The following is a 21353-nucleotide window of genomic DNA, read 5'->3' on the forward strand; positions in this document are numbered from 1 at the left end:
TTCGGTACCCCCAGCCATTCCCCACTACTTGCTCTTCTGGTGAATCTAGTCAGCCTATCTAGAGGTCTTTGTTTTAGGAAGGTCAGCTGTTCCTCATCTAGCGCTAATCAGTTGTCAATATTCCTTTGGATAAGATTGGGGTCTGCTGTTCATTTTCCCAGTTCTATGCTGGGTTCTATCTTTTTTTAATATTTTAAGTAGTATTGGTTAGATCTTTGAAGGTTTGGTAAAATTATGTTGTGAATCCAATCGGGGTTGGGCTTTTATTAATTGGGAAGCTTTGTATTGCTGTATCTATTTCCTTATTTGTTATGGGTCTGTTTAAATTTAATCTCTTCTTGGTTTAACTTTGGTGGATCCATTGAATGTAGAAATTTGTCCATTTCTTTTAGATTTTCTAATTTAATGGAATCTGGATTTTTATTTTTTTTTTTTATCTTTTTGAAAGGTCTCCCTGTAGCTCCAGCTGTCCTGGAACTCACTATGTAGACCAGGCTGGTCTTGAACTCACAGAGATCTGCCTGCCACTGCCTCCCAAGTGCTGGGATTACAGGCGTGCGCCACCACACCCGGGGTCTTTTTGATTTTTAAAGTATTCTCGTTCAGTGTTCTCGATCTCGATGTCTGTTGTGATGTTTCCCCTTTCATCTCTGATTTTGTTGATCTGGATTTCCTCTTTCTTTCGTTTAGCTGGGCTAGAGCCTTACTTTTTTATCTTTTCAAAGGACTGGCTCAGATTCATTGATTCTTTGTGTTGTTTTCTGTTTCTATTTCCTTGAAATCTGCTCTTATTTTAATGATTTCTTGTCTGTTGGGTTTAGGTTTGGTTTGTTCTTGCCTTTTCCAAATTCTGGGTTGTTCCATTAACTCATTTATATGTTCTGTTTCTGATTTTTTATTTTTATTTTTTAAATATTTTATTTATTATGTGTATGAGTGTGTTGCCTGCGTGTGTGTAAGTGTACCCATGTCATGCAGTGCCTGGGGAGGAGGTGTGGGATCCCCTGGAACTGGAGTTACAGAAGGTTGTTAGCTACCATGCGGGTGCTGGGAGTCAAACACAGATCCTCTGCAAGAGCAGTCAGTGCTCTTAACCACTGAGCCATCTCTCCAACCCCTCTGATTTTTTTAATGTAGGCACTTAGCGCTATGAATTCCCCTCTTAGGACTATGTGTCCCAATGGTTTTGTTGTGTTATTTTTTTTTTTTTTTTTTGGTCTTTTTGGGATTCCTGGAATTCTTTTTTATTCTTCTTTGACCCCTTCATCATTCAGGAGTATGTATGTTGTTTAATCTCTGTGTGTTCGTTTAATTACTAGACCCTCTTGCTGTTGATTTTAAGTTTTATTTGCTTGCAGTCTGGTGGAATACATGGAATTATTTCAGTTTTTTTTTGTATTTGTTGAGGTTTGTTTTGTGCCCCAGTATGTGAATTATTTGTGAGAAACTTCCATGGGCTGCTGAGTAGAATGTACATTCTTTGGTGCTTGGGTGGAATATTCTCTAGTAGTCTGCAAGGTCCATTTGATGTATAATACTGTTTAATTCAGATGTTCTCTGTTTAATCTTTGACAAGTTGACCCACCTGTTAGAGAAAGTGGGGCATTGAAGTCACCTTCTATCACTGAGTTGTGGTCAATCTGTGTTTTGAAGTCCAGTAGTATTAATGAAACTGGATGCACCAGAGTTTGGTGCATATTTGTTCATGATTATTATGTCTTCTTGGTTGATTGTCCCCTTGATCAGAATGTAGTGACCTTCTTTATCTCATCTGATTAAAGGTGATAGATAAGGGTCTAATTTCATTCTTCTACAGGTAGAAATCCACTTTTTCCTGCACCATTTGTTGAAGATGCTGTCTTTTCTCCAGTGTATGTTCTTGGCGCCTTTGTGAAATGTCAGGTGGCTGAAATTGCATGCACTCATTTTAACTTGAAGTCTATTTTGTCAGATACCAAATAGCTACTCCTGCTTGTTTCTTAGTATCATTTGCTGGAATATTTTTCCATCCTTCCACCTTGAGGTGGCACCTTATCCTTGGAAGTAAAGTGAGTTTCTTGCAGACAACAAATTTTGTTTCTTAGTATTTCAGCTGGTCTGTGTCTTTTGATTGGGGAGTTGAGGCCATTGATAATTTAGAGTTATTGTTGAAAGCTTTCTGTTATTGTTCTCGGTCTTATTTTATGTTTCTACACTTTCTACCTTCATTGGTTTTCTTTCTGTAATCTCTTGAGTATGGTCATTTTTTTTTTCTTCAGTTTTTTGTATTGCTTTGAGTATTCTCCGTGTGGTTGATTTGGTGGACATGAATTCTTTCAGCCTATTTGTATCATGGAAGATTTTTCTTTTCCCTTTGACTAAGAAAGGTTGGCATCTATGGTTATTTAAAACTGGGAATACTTTGGTTCAGGCTCTTCTGACTTTTATAGTTTGCATTAAAATGTCGGTCATAATTCTAATGGGATATCCATTATCTCTAACTTGTTTTATTCTAACACTTTTCAATATTCTCTCTTCTATACATTTAATGCGTTTACTATGGCATGCCCTGGGGAGGTTCTGTTCTGATGCCGTCTGTTCTGATGCTGTCTAATCAGTATTCTGTGTGCTTCTTGTATCTGTGTAGCTACATCATTCCTTAGTTTAGGGAAGTTTTCTTCTGTAATCCTGTTGAAGATCTGCTCAATACTATTGACTTGAGGTTCTTCTCCTTCTTATGCCTATGATGGGTAGATTTGATTTTTCATGGTGTCCCACATGTCCTGCATATTTCATTTCTCTGTCTTTCAAATGTTTTCATATTCTTTGAGCAGCTCCGCTCTTCCACTTTGTCGGTACTGCTTTCCATTTCTCTCTTTTTGCCTGTGAGGCTTTCTCCTGTCATTTCAGATTGAGTTGTTGAAAACTTCAATTCCATCTTCATTTAGGCTTGAGTTTTCTTCAGTATTTCTGTATCTTTTGTGAATACAGTTTTTCAGGTCCTGACTGTCTTTGTTGTTTAATTCACCCATATGTTAATATTTTCTTGAGCTTCAGCTAGGAGTTTATTCCTATCCTCTTTGAGCTCTTTCAGTTTTTTGTGTGTTCTTTAAAGTCATTAAATACTTTGATCATGTTTATGATTGTTCTTTTAAATTTTGTGTCTTGGGGTTCCTCTGGTTGGTGCTCATTGTAGAACAGTTCTATAGGACTCATGGGATTCAGAAAGGGGGAGACAAATTATCTTGGTTTTTCATATTTGAGTTTTTGCTTTGTAGTCTGGGCATTTAGATTTGTTTTGTTAGTGGTGGGTCTGAAATGCAGTTCTATCCTACCTTTGTTTAATTGAAATTTGGTTCTGTTTATATTGTTGATGTAGCTTATTTGCTTTCTGGTTGGGCATGCATAGTTAGTTGGTCTGTGCTTTAGATTCTCACTTCTGATTCTTTTTATTGGCAGGACAAGATGGTTTCAGCCTGAGTAAAGAGCTCTCCAGCAGGGCAGAGGGGCCTAGGCCCAATTTGAGACTATAGGGATCCAGTGACTAGGTTCTTGCAGAAGAGGTCTTGTTAAGAGGTCTGAAGCTTGGGGTGAACAGGAGGGAGCCTGAGTCCAAAGCGGGCATGGGGACAGTATGGGGAGGATCTGACTAGCTAAGGAAAGTAGATGTGAGCCCTGGAGCACTAGAATGTATCTAATCTGGGTGCAGGGATCAAGATGCAGTAAGTGGAGTCTGCCTTCAGAGGCTAGTCTCACGACAGAAGGGCAGGAGGGGGCCTAGATCCAAGTCTGTAATGGGGATGATGGGTAGGGTCTTAAGTAGCTAGGCAAAGTAGGTGTGTGTCCTGGAATAGAGAGATCAAGCTGCAGTGGGTGAAGTCTGGCTTAGGAGGCTAGTGAGGGGAGGTCCCAGGAGGGAAGAACAGGAAGGAGGCCTAGGCCCAAGGCTGGAGTGGGGACAGCTTGGGGAGTGTCTGGCGAGATAAGCAGAATAGATGAGGGCCCTGGAGTAGGAGAATATCCCAAGTTCATCTTATTTATTTATTTATTTTTGATTGATTGATTGATTGATTGATTGATTGATTGATTGATTGATTGATTGATTGATATTGATTATTGATTGACACAGGGTCTCATGTAGCCCAGACTGGTTTCAAACTTGCTATATAACTGAGGATGATCTAGCACTCCTGATCTTCCTGTCTCTACCTCTCAAGTACTGGGATTAAGAGAGGCTGGCCTCGAACTCACAGAGATCTGCCTGCCTCGGCCTCCCGAGTGCTGGGATTAAAGGCATGCGCCACCACGCCCGGCTATTTTGTTTATTTTTATGTCATTTATTTATTTTGTATGTATTTTATGAGTGGTTTGCCTGCATGTATTTAAGTTTGCCCATGATGTATGATGCCCGTGGAAACCAGAAGGGAGTGTCAGATCCCCTGGAACAGGAGATTAGGGATGTTTGTTATTTGTCATGTGAGTGCTGGGAACCGAATCTGAATCCTCAGCAAGTGAAGCCACTGTTCTTAACCAGTGCTCTTAACCACTGGGCCATCTCTGCAGTTCCTGGGGTCTTTAGATTACAATCAGATAGAAGCAGTGGCTGAAGTGAGGAAACTTTCTTGGGCTGGTCCTACCTTTACTCATGAGCCTGGCATTTCATTTGGAGTTGGGGATGTGGGTCTGAGGCTGGCTGGGCATCTCACTCCATCTATTTTTTGTGCATTTCCTAACTGCTTTGTTTCCTGTTTTGCTTTTCATCACTGTCATTGTAGTCCTCTGTATCTGTAATGATGGTTTTCCTGTACTTGCTATTGAATTCCTCTGTGAAAATATTCTTTTTAGTCTAAACACAATGCAAAAATTATGTATCTTCTCTAACCTATCCATAGTTCGATCAGAATTACTTTCTTCTTTCTCTGTGCTCCTGTAATGAACTTCTGCTGGTGTGCTTCTGTATTTCAGTAATATTAGAACTTTGTGTATATTTATTTCTTTCTGGTGAGCAAAGGCTGTTTTGTTTTGTTTTGTTTTTGTGGTTTAGTACCTTACATGTAGAGGCTTTGAGAAAAGTACTTAGGAATGAAAGGTCTAGATTCTATTCCTGGATTGTAATCATTAGTTTTGTGACCACTGACAAGTCCTTTCATCTATTCAGTTCTCATTTGTAAAACAGAGGCAATAGTTCATCTCCTCACTGGTCCTATATATTATACATGGCAAGTACTCAGTCAATGTTTGCTAAATTAAAAATGTTTTGAGTTGAATATTTCTCTTCTGTGTTGATGAGAGAGTGATAGAAAATGATTAGATGATTCTAGTACAACATTAAGAGTTAACATCTGTAAACATCTGTGCTATAGCAAGCAACTGTTGAAAGTATAGTATACATTTAGTAACTCTTTTAAATGACTTGATATTTTCAAGGCTTTGAGAAACAGTCCTGGCGCATAGCAAATGTTAAGTAAAATAAAAATATGCTTTTTGTGACAGCTCTACATAGTAGATGGAATTATTTCCATTTTATAAATGAGGCAACCAAATAAGTTGCCCAAGACTAGTAAATAACAAAGGTTTGAACCAGATAGCTTTGTTCCCAATGACTTCAGTATAACCACCCCACAGCCATGGTTCTATGACTCTTAAACATCAAGGTTAATTCCCATATTGAGGAAACTCAGCCTACCTTTTTTCTTTTTAATTAAATAGTCACACATGAAAATGCACTAAATGTGGAATTTGCTCCTTTGCTAGAACTGAAACTTAGAAGCCTGGCTTAGATGAGACACTGTTTATTCCATTGGTATTTCTGAGTGTTAAGGGACTTGCCAATAGTTGAAATGAGGTTAGACGTGTGTGACCTGGGGAATGGCCTGGGGACTAATGGAGATTTTCACTAAACTTTGTTAGACTGTTGTGGTACTTAGGAAAGCTCTTAGTCTTTCATGTCTGTTTTCTTTTCTTGGCATCAGACTGGATAATGTGCATACATTCTTTTTTTTAATATTTTATTATTTTTATTTTATGCATTCTACCAGGCACTCTACTGAGCTATCGTCTAGCCTGAAATGTACTTAATACTAATGAAAAAAACCAAAGGTGAAAAACGTCAGGGAAATTTCATAACTGTTGAACTTCTTGTTTTCATCTTTCTTAGGGCTTGAGAAATGATCTCAAAGCAGCTTTGGATAAAATTGACCAGCAATACCTGAATGAAATTGTGGGTGGTCAGGAACCTGGAGAGGAGGACACACAGAATGACTTGAAAGTTCATGAAGAAAACACCACCATTGAAGAGTTAGAGGTAATTTCAGCACCTGGCCCAGCCCATTCCCCTTCATTTCTTCAGAAACAGGGAGCTGAGTGACTCAGTGTCCCCCCTGTGTCAGTGTGAAGGCACTTCTTGTTTCATGCCTTTATTTCCTCTTTCTCTCGTTCACTCACATGCCTGTACTTCTGCCTCCAAAAGTAGTCACTGCAGTATGTTGATGTCCATCCTTTTATTTGTTGGTGGTGGTCTTGTAAAACCTGCATTGTGGTGTGTGTGTGTGTGTGTGTGTGTGTGTGTGTTTGTGTGTGAAGTATATATACATCTACATTTGATTTATATAAATAATACTGTTTTGTGATAATCTTTATTACTTTTTTACTTTTTTCCCATTTCATACTGTTTTTAAGGTCCACATTTAATGTTTTGCTCTTAATTGACTACATATTATGACATTCATGTGTTTAATTTCTATTTTGCTTGTTTTTAATTGTTTCTATTTATTTTTAACTGCTTTAGTTTTTTCAATATACATTTTTATTGAGTTTTTGTGCATTTCATATATCTTAATCATATTTGTACCTCCTCCCCTATCAGCACCCATCTACTAACCCTAACCCCCCCCCCCAATTTTATCTCTACCCCCGATCCACTGTGTTCTGTGAGCCTTAGGCATATAGGTTCAATTGCAGATCTATCATGTAGGGCTGGGCATCTCATAGACACTTACTCTCTGTGTTTGACCAGTTATGGAACTTGGATAGTATATATATTTTTATTGAGTTTTTGTGCATTTCATATATCTCAATCATGTTTAGACCTCCTCCCCATCAGCACCCCTCTATAGTTCCCCCTCCCTCCCAATTTCTCTCTACCCCCGATCCACTGTGTTCTGTGAGCCTTAGGCATATAGGTTCAATTACAGATCTGTCACGTAGGGCTGGGCATCTCATAGACACTTATTCTCTGTGTTTGACCAATTATGGAACTCTTAGTCTCTATCTATTGCAAAAAGAAGCTTCTTTGATGAGTGGTGACAGGTATACGTGTCTGTAAATATAGGGGTTGGTATACAGTAAGAAATTATGTTTGTAATAGATGTAGGGTTTTCTCTAGGATCTGTGACCTCTCCAGCCACATGTATTTGACTGTGTTTACAGTACTACACAGGAGTTTCCTTCCATTAAATCTAATTAGATAGCTATTGATTATCCCTAAGATTAAAGTGTCACTATTGCACCAATAGTGATAGTTTACTGTGCTAGTCGTTGTGGTTATTAGGCTTTAAAGCTGATGTTGGACCATTGATTGAATTTTCTTCCTTAGCAGCTTGCATAGTATTTTCTGAAACTATGAGACTAGTCTTCAGGGAGGAGGCTTCTAGGTCAGTTCCAGCTCCATTGTGCCAACTCCTGTGTCCAAAGTATGTCTTGGCTTCAGCAAGAATGTTTTACCTTCAAGTTCTGGGAGGCAGTCAAGGGCTGTGGCAGTAGCCTGTATTATTTTGGAGTCTCTTGGACTACTCTGACCAACAACTCAAAGGGAAGTTTCTCTTATCTAGCACTGTTTCTTGTTATGTAGCCTCCTCCCAGCTCCTTAACTGCTAACAGCTTTTTGATGAATAGTCTTCTGTGTAATAACTGTGGACTGAAACAGAATTATGGAATTTGTACATGCATGTTTGAGTACTGCCACATTGATCTCTGGCATGGCTGTCCCAGTGTTTACCCTACTGGCAGCATGTCAGGGACTTGTGTCCTACATGTCTGGCAACAGTTTGGTAGTATCTAGCCTCCCAATTCTGTCACTGTGTTGCATATGGAATGATGTATAATCTTAATGAAAAAGCCATATTGTATCATGTAATTATCTACCATGTAAAAAAAATAGTTTAAAGTTTTAAAAATGTTTAATATAACAAGCTGTTTCTTCTGTTTCCTTTAGTTTCTGACTCTAGAACATGTAGCAATCTCTATGAATGAGCTCATAGTTGAGAAGCATTTCATTTTTCTGTCCTTCCTCTCCCATCACCTGTTTGGGATGGATGGCCTGCGTTCTAGTTTGCTTTCAATTGCTGTGACAAAATACTGACCAATGCCAGCTTGGGGAGGAAAGGGTTTATTCAGCTCACATCTCCCAGCAGTTCAACAGGGAGCTCCAGGTAGGAACTCAGGGGAGAAACCTGGAGGCAGGCGCTGAAGCTCAGGCCATGGAAGAATGCTGCTTACTGGCTTGCTCCCCTGGTCCATGCTCAGCCTGCTTTCTTATAGAGTATAGGCCCATCTGCCCAGGGGTGGCACCACCCACAGTGGGCTGGGCCCTCCCACATCACACAACAATCAAGAAGATGCCCCTTAGACATGGCCACAGGCCAGTCCAATGAAGAGAATTTCTCAGTTGAGGCCCCCTCTACCCAGGTGTGTCAAGTTGAACTAAAGCTATCCAGCACAACCTGTAACTTTTACTGAGCTAACTCTAAGGAACAAGCACTTGTCAGACTTCTTCCCTTCCTCCTTCCTTCCTCTGTTCCTACTCCCCTTCTTTCCTGTTTTTTTTTTTTAAATAATTCTATTGAGATATTCTCACATTATATAATTTACCCAATTAAAACATATAATTAAGTGGCTTAAAAGATATTCACAGGGTGGTGCCACTATTATAGTCTGATTTTAGGCCATTTTTATCTCCAAAAAGAAACCTCCAAATCCTTTAGTAGTCACTGTTCTTACCTTTCTTTGTATGTTTGTTTTAATTTAAAAAATCTGGGGCTGGAAAGATGGCTCAGCAGTTAAGAGTGTGCACTGCTCTTGCAAGAGGACCTGAGTTTGGTTCCTATCAGCCACATTAGGTGACTCACAACTACCTATAACCCCAGCTCCAGGGGGATCCGATCCCTCAGGCCTCTATGAGCACCTATACTCATGTGTTCATCCCCACACACTGACTGACACATACATACACACATAATTAAAAATAATAAAATGTACCATAAAGTTTTTTTGTAATTATTATTTTTGTGTATATATGTGTGTGCATGATGTTGGATGGGATGCATGTACCACCATATGTGTTGAGGTTGGAAAACTGTGCATTTGATTCTCTCCTTTCACCTTGCTGTGAGTTCTCCTTGATGTGACCTCAGGTCATTGGACTCACATCATCAGGCAGCAAGTGCCTTAACCCACTGAAGCATTTTTCTGGCCCTCTTGTCTTTCAGTTCTTCATAAAGAATAACATGTTCTCTAGATATAAATATCAAATCAGTGTCTAGAAATTGCAACAGATTTTAAAATAAATATTAACTAGTATAAGTGATAAAGCATTTTTAAACCTGGTATTGATCTCTCTCCCCTTCCCTCCTTCCCTCCCTCCTGTCCACCCTCCCGCTTTTGAGCCTAATCTTTGATGGCTGCTGCCTCATCTCTGCAGCCCTACACTACTTATTTTTATTTCTTCATTTCTTTAGGTTTTTTGAGAGGGTCTAATCCTTTTATATCTACACCATCTGTGCAGCCCTACATTCTTTATTATTTATTTGTTTATTTGGTTTTCTGAGACAGGACCTCCCTGTAATCCCAACTGGCCTAGAACTCACTATGTAGACCAGGCTGGCTTTGATCTCATAGAGATACATCTGCCTCTGCCTCCCCATTGCTGGGATTAGTGGTGTGCACCACAATGTGGCCTACACTTTATTTTTTAATTATAGATGTATTGTTCTTTCTCTTTAGGCACTGGGAGAGTCTCTAGGGAAGGGTGACGATCATAAAGATATGGACATCATCACCAAATTCCTGAAGGTGTGTTCTGGAGGCAGGGGAAGGAAGCATTGTGCACATTTATGATGTCAAGGGTTAAAGGTTCTTGGGAAGATAGTTCTCCAGCATTTGTGCATGTGCTGTGTCTCATGCATTGTGTGCTTGTCCTAGAGTGCTGGTGTAACTGTGTGTGCCACTGGAGCTCCTCTCACTGTATACTTGTATGTAGTGGTTAACGAAGAAAATGTGTTTGCTTTCTTTATGAGACTTCTGAGAAGCTGGTTTATTAATGTAAAGTCACAGAAAGGAATCACAACAGCAGAATGAACAAAACGTTTGGAGGTTTACTATTTTTCGTGTGTTCCAGAGGCTTTTATGAGAGGGCAATGAAAATCTATAAAGGAAGGAAGCTTGGGAAGGACATGTGCAGAGTCAGCACATCTGTAATCTTTCAGAAAGGCTCACCTTTTCTGTTCTGCATGTAGTTGCTGGTTCTTGCTGCTTTGCTAATAATTCTCTCTTGCTGTCAGCATTTCTCTTGAGTTGTTTGGGTAGAATGTAGGCAAATCCCAAGGTCACTTAAAGATTTATTCACAAACTTTGTCCTCAGACTTGGAGATTTAATGCAAGGAATGGTTTTATTTGTACTTATATTTTATTTTTATTTATTATTTTTAATTTTAAAATTCATTTTCACTACACTATTTTAGTCATCAAGGTTCTAAAACGTGTTAGGGTATGGTATAGATCTAGACAGCATGGAAAGCCTTTTCTCTTTGAGTGACAGTTGTCCTCAAGTAGGTGTTGCAGAGAGGAGGTTGTCCTGTCAGCTTCCCTGTTGCCTGTCTCTGGAGAGAGTACACAATTCCAGCTATGCTGTGAAATCCAAGGGGCCCTAGGGTATTCTCTGGGGGTGAGAGAGGTGGATCACAGTTTTTTTTTTTATTCCTTTTTTCTTTCCTTCTCCATCAGAATTTTTCATTGACTTGTCTGTTTGGCTTAAGTACAAAGTCTAAATAGTATAATATTCTTAAAACACTGATGAAATATCACAATGCATGTAGTGTTATGGATGATAAATCTAGATTGAATTCTGTATAATAGGTGCAAATAAAAATACAGCGAAAGTTATTTCAATCAAATTTTTAAGTAAGGAACTTGGTAGTTCTTTTTTGAAGAAATGGACTATCTTTAGATAGGAAATCCACAGTAAACTAAACAGAACTTGTTCATTAATTAAACCCTACTTGACAGTCTTAACTGGGCCATTGTAAGAATGGTAGTGTGTTCAGAGCTGTTACACTTCCTACACCACTAGGTGGCATTGAAGTCTCAATTTGCTCCTTTCAACAGTTTCTTCTTGGTGTTTGGGCTAAAGAATTGAATGCCAGAGAAGATTATGTGAAGCGCAGTGTACAGGGCAAACTGAACAGTGCTACTCAGAAGCAGACTGAGTCTTACCTCAGACCACTTTTCAGAAAGCTCCGGAAAAGGGTGAGGTTTCTTAGAAAACACTTTTATTAATTCCCATGAAAAAGTCAGAATAGGGGGCTGGGAAGATGGCTCAGTGGTTAAGAGCACTGACTGCTCTTGCAGAGGACCCAGGTTCGATTACCAGCACCCACATGGTGGCTAACAACTGTCCTTAACTCCAGTTCCAGGGGATCTGACGGCCTCTTCTGACCTCCGTGGGCATTGTATGACACGAATGTACTTAGTTCCTTGCAGACAGTACACTCATACACATAAAATAAAAATGAAAAAACAAAATATTAAGGGGCCGGAGAGATGGCTCAGCGGTTAAGAACACTGGTTGTTCTTGCAGAAGACCCAGATTCGAATCCCAGGACACACGTGGCAGCTAACGACTGTCCGTAACTCCAGTTCCAGGGGATCCGATGGCCTCTTCTGTCCTTGTGGGCATTGCACGACACAGGTGCACTTACCTACATGCAGGCAATACACGCATACACACATAAAATAAAAATAATAAATAAAATTAAAAGAAAAAAGAAAATATTAAAAAGTCAGAATAGGAGGCAGAGGCAAACATCCCTATGGGATTGAGGCAAGCCTGGTCTCCATAGCAAGTCCAGGCTAGCTGGGGCTACCAAGAGACTGTCTCAAAAAAAAGGCTCTATAGAATGTTTCTTACTATATATAGTAGCTTCTAAAACTAGATATGTTTTTCTTTTCCAGAATCTTCCTGCTGATATTAAAGAATCAATAACAGATATTATTAAATTCATGTTACAGAGAGAATATGTAAAGGTACTGTACGTTATTATTATTCTGTGCATTGAAATTATGAGCATATCTAGGCTATATATATAGTAATGGCCATTTGGAATGGGAGGGATTTTACATGGTTCACTTAAGAATGTGAAGGTGGGTATAGTGGTACACACCTTTAGTCCCAACACACATGAGGGAGAGGCAGGTGGATCTCTGTGAGTTCTTGGCCAAAATTTCAGAGTGTATAAAAGGTTGATTGTAATTTATAATGAATTCTCCCATAGAAGCAAGGTTATATAGTTTCCTAGGTCAGCTATATATGTGAGTTCAAGGCCAGCCTGGTCTATATAGTGAGTTCCAGGACAGCTGGGGCTACAGGGAAACCCTGCTTCAAAAGGACCAAAAAAAAAAAAAACCTATGCATATCATATAGTTGCTTGATTTTGAAATTGAGTCTCTTTGAGGCCTGCTTGAAATCCTTGGGGGATTTGAGAATTTACTTGCTTTCTGTTCTGTTTTATTTCCATCACACAGCTAGGCAGATTTGAATGTAAAAACAAGTGATTTGTCTTCTGGTTTCTGTCTTAAATTTTTGCAGCTTTTAAAGGTTCTTGGCAGGTGGGAGGCTTGAGAGGCCAAAGTGAAAAGTAAACTGACTGCATGCTTCAGCTGTGTGACTTGAGAGCTGGTCTCCAGTCTGCTTATCTCACAACCTTATGTTGTTGTCTCAGCAAATAGAGCACCCCACTTGACACACACTCTGCTTCAAGAGATAGGCAGGGAATGACTGAGTTGGATAGTGAAAGCCTGTCTTTCTTCCGGCCACCTATGTCTAAAGGAGATCCAGTTAGTGTGTCAAATTAGACTGATAATTCCAGTCTGAAATGCATTGCTTTCATTGCACAAAGGCTGTAGGGGATTGTTTGTGTTTCTTACATACTTAATTTTGGTTTCTGTTCTCATGGGCATTTGTGTTTCTGGGCAGGGCGGTCAGTTACCTCATGCTCTTATTTGAACAACAGAACATAATATTTTCATCAAGAGGTGTGTGTCATAAGGGCTATGAAATGCTTGAAGTAAACACTTGAACTAACATATTTTTACCCTTCTGATTTCTTAAACTTTCCTTTCAGGCAAATGATGCTTACCTTCAGATGGCCATTGGAAATGCTCCCTGGCCCATTGGTGTCACTATGGTCGGCATTCATGCCAGAACTGGCAGGGAAAAGATTTTTTCTAAACATGTTGCACATGTTTTAAATGATGAAACTCAGCGGAAATATATTCAGGTAAGCAGTTTTGAGGGACAAAATTTGCTGTAACTTTTTTTTTTCTGGACATGGTCTACCTGGAAATCACTGTGTGGACCAGGCTGGCCTCAATATCACAGAGATTCACCTGCCTCTGCCTCGCAAGTGCTGGGATTAAAGGTGTGCACCACCATGCCCAACCTCAGCTTTAAAAAAATTTTTTTGTGTGTGTGTGCATGAGTGTGCCATGACACGTGTACATGAGTATGACATGACACATGTGTAGAGGTCAAAGAACAACTTTGTAGTCAGTTCTCTCTTTCTACCTCTGAGTGGGTTCTGGGAATGGAAGTCAGGTCATCAGGCTTGCACAGCAAATACTTTTACCCACTGAGCCACCTTAAAGGCTCTGCTCTAACATTCTTTAATTATCAGAACTTAAAAGTCTAAAAGAATTACAGTAGTCCCCCCTTATCTGTGAGGAATGCATTCTACAACCTCCCAGTGGATGCCTTAAATGTTTGATACTGAACCCTCTCTGTATGAGGGTTTGTTTCCCGTACATACATACTTAACTGTGAAAATTTATTAAACAGAGTAAGAAATTAACATAAGCCAGGCATGGTGGTATATACCTGTAATCTCAATACTCGGGAGGTAGAAGTAGAAGGATCTTGAGTTCTAGGCCACCTTAGAATACATAGGGAGACCTTGTTTCAAATAAATCTAAAACAGAAGGAGGTGGAGGAGGAGTGGGGTGGTTGTTTACAATTCGGGGAGGAGCAGGAGGGGAAGGAATGTTGTTTATAACAGTATGAAAAAGAATAGCTATAACAATATACTATAATGAAAGGTATATGACTATGGCCTCTGGGCATATCTTATGGGCTTGGGTTCTCTTCACTATTTGTGATAATGTGGGTGGTCAATTTACATGTAATGTGGGGTCTCTCCCTCCCCTCGTGGGTCATTGGCCACTGCTCCACAAGGACAAAGGGAGCAGAAGCGATGAATGGGGTCAGGACAGCCAGTGAGCACTGATGGAAGAAAGCCCTTCTGGGGAGGCAGCTTCAGTGATACAGCTCCATTTATTCAGTGGAGGTCAGGGAAAACATAGTGTGGAGACAGCAGCCAAAGCTTCAGCTGATAGGTGCTCATAGTATGCTTTATTTACATGTGGCAGGGGGATCCTATCATCTGACTATAGGGCAATGCCTAATTATCATATAGAAAAAACCTGGGGGTAGTTTTATTGCAGGTAACTATGCCAAAGGTCATGTTCAAAATAAGGTCAGGCATCGGGGTGCTTAGTGGCACTTTCCAGGTAAGTCAGGCAGAGAGCAGGAGGCACCCAATGAGAAAGGGAGTCCTTCCATATAGTGCCGAGCCCTGTAGTGCTATCTGGACATGGAGGACTACAGCCTTAGCAGCAGGGTCCCCCAACATCTCCCCCTGTTTTGTTTTACAATGGAGAAGTGTCATCACAAGCTTTAAGAGCCAACTCCTCTATCTCGGGAGAATCCAAAGTTTGATAATAGACCATGACTGTTTGGTAGTAATTTTAGCAATGGTAGTAATTTGTCGGCAAAGAAATTGTATGAAACAGGGAGCAAGCATCAAAATGACACACAGCATGATCACGGGGCTAACAAAGGGTAGGAGCCATGAAAACAAGGGGTTACTAAACCAACCTAATTGTTTGGTGGGTTGAAATCTTGAAAATAGATCATTATGAAGTTTTTTGAGAGTATTAACATTGGTCTCAACAACATTTGATTCATTTACAAAAAAACAGCATTCCTCTCCCAATACTACACATGCCCCCCTCCCCCCGCATGTTCAGCAGTTATTAAGTCCAGTGCTCTTCTATTTTGGAGCACAACCCCCGCAAGAGAGTTCATTTGTCGTTGGAGAGACTCGAGGCTGTCAGTCGTGGATGCCATTGCCTGGTCAATCTTGTCTCGAAAGTCTCCTGCCAGGTGATGGGTTTGTACAATAGCAGGAGTTGCAGCGCCTCTGGCACCCAAGGGGAGGGCAAGTCTGAGTCCCACTAGCAAGGGGATGAAGATTTCTCTCTGCTGGCGGGTGTGAAGGAGGAGGGCAGCTTCTTCTTCCTCGAATAGGTACACCTGGGGTGTAATCATTACAGGTACACAAAAGGTAGACAAAGAGGAGTTAACACAGTGTTGGGCTTTTCCTTTGTACCATAGAAAAAGAGGAGGGGTGACGCATGCTGTCCTGGAGAGAGTAATGTTAGTGAGGCACTTGTAATGAGTAGGCTTATTCTTGCTGGAAATGCAAATTGGATAGATAGTCTGTTGTTCGAATAAGGGAATATCCATCAGATGAGAGTTGGTGAAATCTTTTTTTGTTTCTGGGTAAAGAAGGGTGGTATTAACTGGTACTGCTGTCAGTAAAGGTCTGTTGCTGAATGAACAAAAGAAACAGAGGCATAAGGGTGGGTGGTGAAGGGAAGAAAGTTAGCAACATATTGAATGTATTGGCTCTAGGACATAGTTGATCTTATCTGGTCCTCTGTTTTTCCTGTAGAATAATATTATGATGAGTTAGCACAGGCTTAGCTGCAGGTACAAGCTGTCGAGAGATATGAAAGTCAGCTGTAGGGTAGCTAGAGAATGCACCTGAGTAGAACTTTCCCGTTACTCTGACATGCCAGCGATCGTCCCATGGATCTGCAACATATATTAGGGAACAGTCATGGTTCCCATAGAGATACTTATTATCCTTTAGGTAGATGGGTCTTTCCTGTCCTGTTATACCCTGGTATCCCCCAGTTAATCCTAGTTCTAATCTGCAGGGATTGAAATAGTGGCAGCACCCCTAGGTATCAACTTCCTTGAGGCATGATGGATCTGTCTGTCAGAAAGGAAAGCAAACATATTCATTAGTTTTGTATCTGCTAGCATTTGGGTATATTATGATTTCTATGGGTTTTTGATAGCCCACTAGGGGGCAGTCTGCAATAACGGCTGCGCCATCACTGAATCTGGAGCTGTATCACTGAATCTGCCTCCCCGGAAGGACTTTCTTCCGTCAGTGCTCACTGGCCGTCCTGACCCTGTTCGTCGCTTCTCCCTTTGTCCTCATGGACTGGTGGCCAACGACCCACGAGGGGAGGGAGAGACCCCACAATCTAAGATCAAGTGAGGTAGAGGATATAGACATTATGACTTAGACATAGTTTACTGTTGACCTTCTCATTATACTATGAAAGGATCTTCAAGCCATGATGGCAACTGTGGAACTGGAACTGTGTAAAATAAACCCCCAGATAAGGGGAGACAACAGTGCAGTAAATAGAGAAGAGAGCAAGAAGATGAAGGAAGTCCACTGTTGATGAATACTTGTATTTAAGACAGCTTCATGGAATAAAGGACAGTTAACTTTCATATATGATGGAAGGCAGGGACAAGTATTATGCTTTAATTACCTTAGCAACAAAACTGTTGGAATTTGCTTTGTTTTGAAGCAAGGTCTTCTTTAATCCAGACTGGTTTCAAACTTATGACCTCTATCTCTTGAGTGGTAGGAGTGCATCTAGCTTGCCTTTAAAAAAAAAAAAAAAAAGTATATATATATGTGTGTGTGTGTATTTTGTATATATATATAAAACAAGTTAAATGAGTTCATCAGAGAAATTTGGGGGTTTAGTGAAGAGCAACCAATTTAAAGTATTTTATATTTGCTACTTTCAATGTGGATTCAGTATCTACTAAGCTGAAGTGGTATGAAACATGGTTTCAATGTACATGATCATTTTTAAGCCACATATGACAGTTTTTTTCTGATTATGTAACTAAGCCTGAAGTACTTATATTTTTTGCACTGGGCTAAACTTTTCTGAAAACTTGGTGTGGATTTTTAAAATACTGTATATGAACAGCTGGGCATGGTGGCACATGCACTTAGTCTCAGCAGAGAAAGGTGAATTTCTATGAAGTGGAGGCCAGCCTGGTCTACATGGCAAGTGCCAGGCCAGCTGGGAGCCCCTGTCTCAAAAAATAATTGTGCCTAATGAATTGCTGAATGGCAGTTCTTAAATTTGAAGATGATACTTTGGAAATTCATTTAAAATTTACTTAAAAGCATATAAAGTGCCTTCAGATACTGTGCCAAAGAACAGTTATTACCATATTTGTGAATTATCTTATTGTATTTTAGTTCCCAGTGCTAGGTATTTATTTATTCACATACACATCTTAAAATATTTCAGTATTTCAGTCTGACTCCCCCTTCAACTCCTTGATGAGCATGGGAAGGAGGCGTGACTATAGCTTGTTAGCATAGTGGTCGGAGTATACAGTTAACACTCCAACTCTTCCTCAAGCTCTTACATTCTTTCTCCCAACCTCTTCCTCTGAAGTCCCTGAGCCATGGAGGGGGTGATATCTGTGGGATGATCTTCCTCCCATTGTAGCAAAACACTGAACTTTTGGGTCTCTGCATCATCAGTTTTCCATGGGCTGTTGGCCCATTTCAGTGGGATTCCATCTACTATAAAAACACAAACAACAAGAAGCAAGAATATCTAAACAGTGGCTATGGGTGTAAACACAAACACTTGGACACTTCAGCAGGTGCATCACATCCAACTAACAAAACAACTGCAGTAGCTTCCCTACTGGGGAAGATGTGTGTTCCACCTCTAGGAGCAGGCATTATATCCAATTGAAAATTTGGTGGTTGTACATACATTTGATGCTCCACTATTGCACCAGCAGGAACATCTTGTTTGGTATGTTGATAGTACAACACACAGGGTCTGTCATTGAGCAAGTTCTTCTTCAGTCATCTGCATATCTAACCGTCTTGCACCATGAAAGCCACCCATCCAGTGGCAGGGAGTTCCAGCTTAGTCCAAGCTTGATTTCTCCCTCTCCTGCACTTATATCAAGCAGTGTCTTCAGCAATAGTGTCCCTCTGTCCATTCTGGTGTAAAAGCAACCTTATTGGCAATGGCCTTTATTGTTTTGGGATCTTCAGGGCCCCTCAGGCCAACACCTCATAGGAGGGCAACCCACCTCTGGCACTGGGATTTTCATTTAACAAACGTATTGCTTCTGGAAGGGCTTTCTTCCATCCTTGTATAGGGTTCCTTCTGTGCTTAAGGCTTTATTTTTCCCTTTATTCCCATAGTTCTTTGTATAGCCCTTCCCCCCGTCCCCCTTTTTAACTACCTGTTAGATTTCTGGAGAATAAAAGGAAAGATAGAGGAGTAGGAGACAAGAAACCAGAGCCAGACCTGCAACAGGCAAGGAATAGATCTTTGATTCAAAGATACAGTGAGAGGTAAAGGCTGCTGCAGGACCAAGCATCAGCTAGACAAACTGGGGGCTTTTATAAGAAAGTTGTGAAACATGGCTTCAATTTGGGGAGTTGAATTAGTGCCTGGGTTTGGTGTTCTTGGAGTGTTTGAGGGTCTTCTTCTTAAGATGATTTCCTCAGACTTGGCAGGCATTTTATCTATGACCCTAGAGGAGACAGGTGGGCTCTACCAAGTCTCTCTCAGTCAAGGGAGTGAACAGTTAAGGGTTGAGCAATGCCAGACTGCCAATCTATAGCCATTTGGTCACTTGGGGAACTTGATGCTTTTACAATTTAGAGTCATTTGGCCACTCTTTATCCTTCATGACCTCCCCTAATGAAGCTTGTGGCTTTTCTGCAATTCACATATTCTATCACTACCCCCTTTTGCATATTTCTTTCTTAGTAACACCTTTATCCTGCTATTCTCTCTCAGGATCCTTCTTTCCCTTTACCTCCCTGTTTCCCCTCCATATTCTTGATCCCTGCAGTTACGTCAGGATATGCACTCACTTATATGGACTTAGTGCTAGGCTCCACAAATGAGGGAGAACATATGTCTTTTGTTTTTCAGAGTCTGTGTTACTTCATTTAGTATAACAGTTTCTAGATCTATCCATTTACATGCAAATTTCATTATTTCTTCTTTCTTTACTGCTGAATAGAATCCCATTGTATAAATGTGCCACATTTTCGTTACCCACTAGTCAGTTGAGGGACACTTAGGTTACTTCCATCTCTAGCTATTGTGAAAAGAGCACCAGTAAACATGGTTTTACAAGTGCCTCTAAATAGGTTAAGTCCTTTGGGTATATGCCAAAGAGTGGTATAACTGGGACATATGGTAGGTTCATTTTTAGTTTTTTAAGAGTTCTCCACACTTTTCCATACAGGCTGCACGAGTTTGCAATCCCACCAGCAGTGAATGAGCGTTCCCCTTTCTGCACATCCTTGCCAGCATTTGGTGTCATTTGTTCTCTGATCCTAGCCAGTCTGATGGGGGTAAGGTGAAACCTTAGGGTGGTTTTAATTTGAATTTCCCTAATTACTGAAGATGTTGAACACTTTTTAAGATGTTTCTTAGCCATCTTTATTTCTTCCATTGAGAACTCTGTGTAGATCTTTAGCCCAACTTTTAACTGGGGTATTTGCTTTTTTGCTTCTTTGTTTTTGAGTTCTTTATATATTCTAGATGTTAAACCTGTGTCACTGCTGAAGATTTTTTTCCCCATTCTGTGGGTTTTCTCTTCACTTTTTTGATTGTTTCTTTTGCTGTTCGGAGCTTTTTAGTTTAATGAAGTCCCACTTGTTGATTGCTGACCTTAATTCCTGAGCAACTTCTGTCTGATTTAGAAAATTCTTTCCTATACCTATATGTTGTAAGTTACTGCCAATGTTTTCTTCTAATAGTTTCAGGGTTTCCAGTTTCACATTGAGGTCTTTGATCCATTTGGAGTTGACTTTTTTGCAAGGTGAAAGACAAGGATCTAGTTTCATTCTAAAGATTTAAAATTTTCATTGTATAGATCTTTGAGGTCTTTGGTCAGGTTTATTGCAAGAATTTTTATTTTTTATTTTTTGTAGCTATTCTGAATGGGAGGGTTTCCCTGTACTCTTTCTCCAGTTACTTGTTATTGGTATATAGAAAGGTTACTGATTTTTGTAGATTGATTTTATAACCTGCCACTTTACTGAAAGTGTTGATCACTTCTAGGAGTTTTCTGGTGGAAGTTTTGGGAACTCTTAGCTATCAACGAACCAGCTCCTAGATTTTTTTGATTCTTTGTATTGATTCATATCATCTGCAGAAAGGGATAATTTCACCTCTTTTTTTCCAATTAGTACTCTTAATTTCCTTCTCTTATAGCTCTAGGAAGAGTTTCAAGCACTGTATTAAAAAAGGAGTGTAGATAGTGGACATCCTTATCTGGTTCCTGATTTTTAATGGGAATGCTTCCAGGTTTTTTTCCATTTAGAATGATGTTGGCTGTGGGTTGTATATAGCTTTAATTATGTTGAGGTGTGTTCCCTCCAGTCCATTTCCCTTTAGAACTTTTATCATGAATGCATGCTGAATTTTGTCAAAAGCCTTTTCTGCATCTATTGAGATGATGATGTAGTTTTTGTCTTTGAGTCAGTTTATATGATTGATGACATTTATTGACTTGCATATATTGAACCATCCCTGTATCTCTAGATAAAGCCTACTTGACTATGGTGAATGATCTTTTTCATGTACACCTGTTTGTGGTTTGCAAGTATTTTGTTGAGAAAATTTACATCTATATTCATTAAGGATATGGGTCTATAGTTTTCTTTTTTGGCTGTGCCCTTACCCGTTTTAGGTATTAGAGTAATACTGGCTTCATAGAAGGAATTTGGGCGTTCTCCCTCTGTTTCTATCATTTTGAATAATTTAAGTAGTATTGGTTGGAGGTCTTCTTTAAATGTTTGGTAGAATTCTGCTATAAATCCATCTAGGCCTGGGATTTTTTTAGTCAAGAGGCTTTGTATTACTGTTTCGATTTCCTTAATGAA

The 21353-nt window shown here is 40.0% G+C and overlaps 1 protein-coding gene across 5 annotated transcripts in view; it reads left to right on the plus strand.

Moving 5' to 3' along the window:
- Nucleotides 1-21353, plus strand: part of Prpf18 (pre-mRNA processing factor 18) — a 55140-nt gene that overhangs the window by 16391 nt on the left and 17396 nt on the right. For 4 of the 5 annotated variants that reach the window (XM_029558421.1, XM_008822685.3, XM_029558422.1 and 1 more), the window contains 5 exons: nt 6137-6283; nt 9979-10047; nt 11359-11499; nt 12205-12276; nt 13374-13529. In XM_029558421.1, the coding sequence (XP_029414281.1) occupies nt 6137-6283; nt 9979-10047; nt 11359-11499; nt 12205-12276; nt 13374-13529 (585 nt within the window). The remainder of the gene's footprint in view (nt 1-6136; nt 6284-9978; nt 10048-11358; nt 11500-12204; nt 12277-13373; nt 13530-21353) is intronic. The other variant, XM_029558423.1, reaches the window with a different exon arrangement.

This window comes from Nannospalax galili, unplaced genomic scaffold (genome assembly GCF_000622305.1).
Source record: "Nannospalax galili isolate Female #2095 unplaced genomic scaffold, S.galili_v1.0 scaffold1529, whole genome shotgun sequence".
Lineage (NCBI taxonomy): Eukaryota > Metazoa > Chordata > Mammalia > Rodentia > Spalacidae > Nannospalax > Nannospalax galili.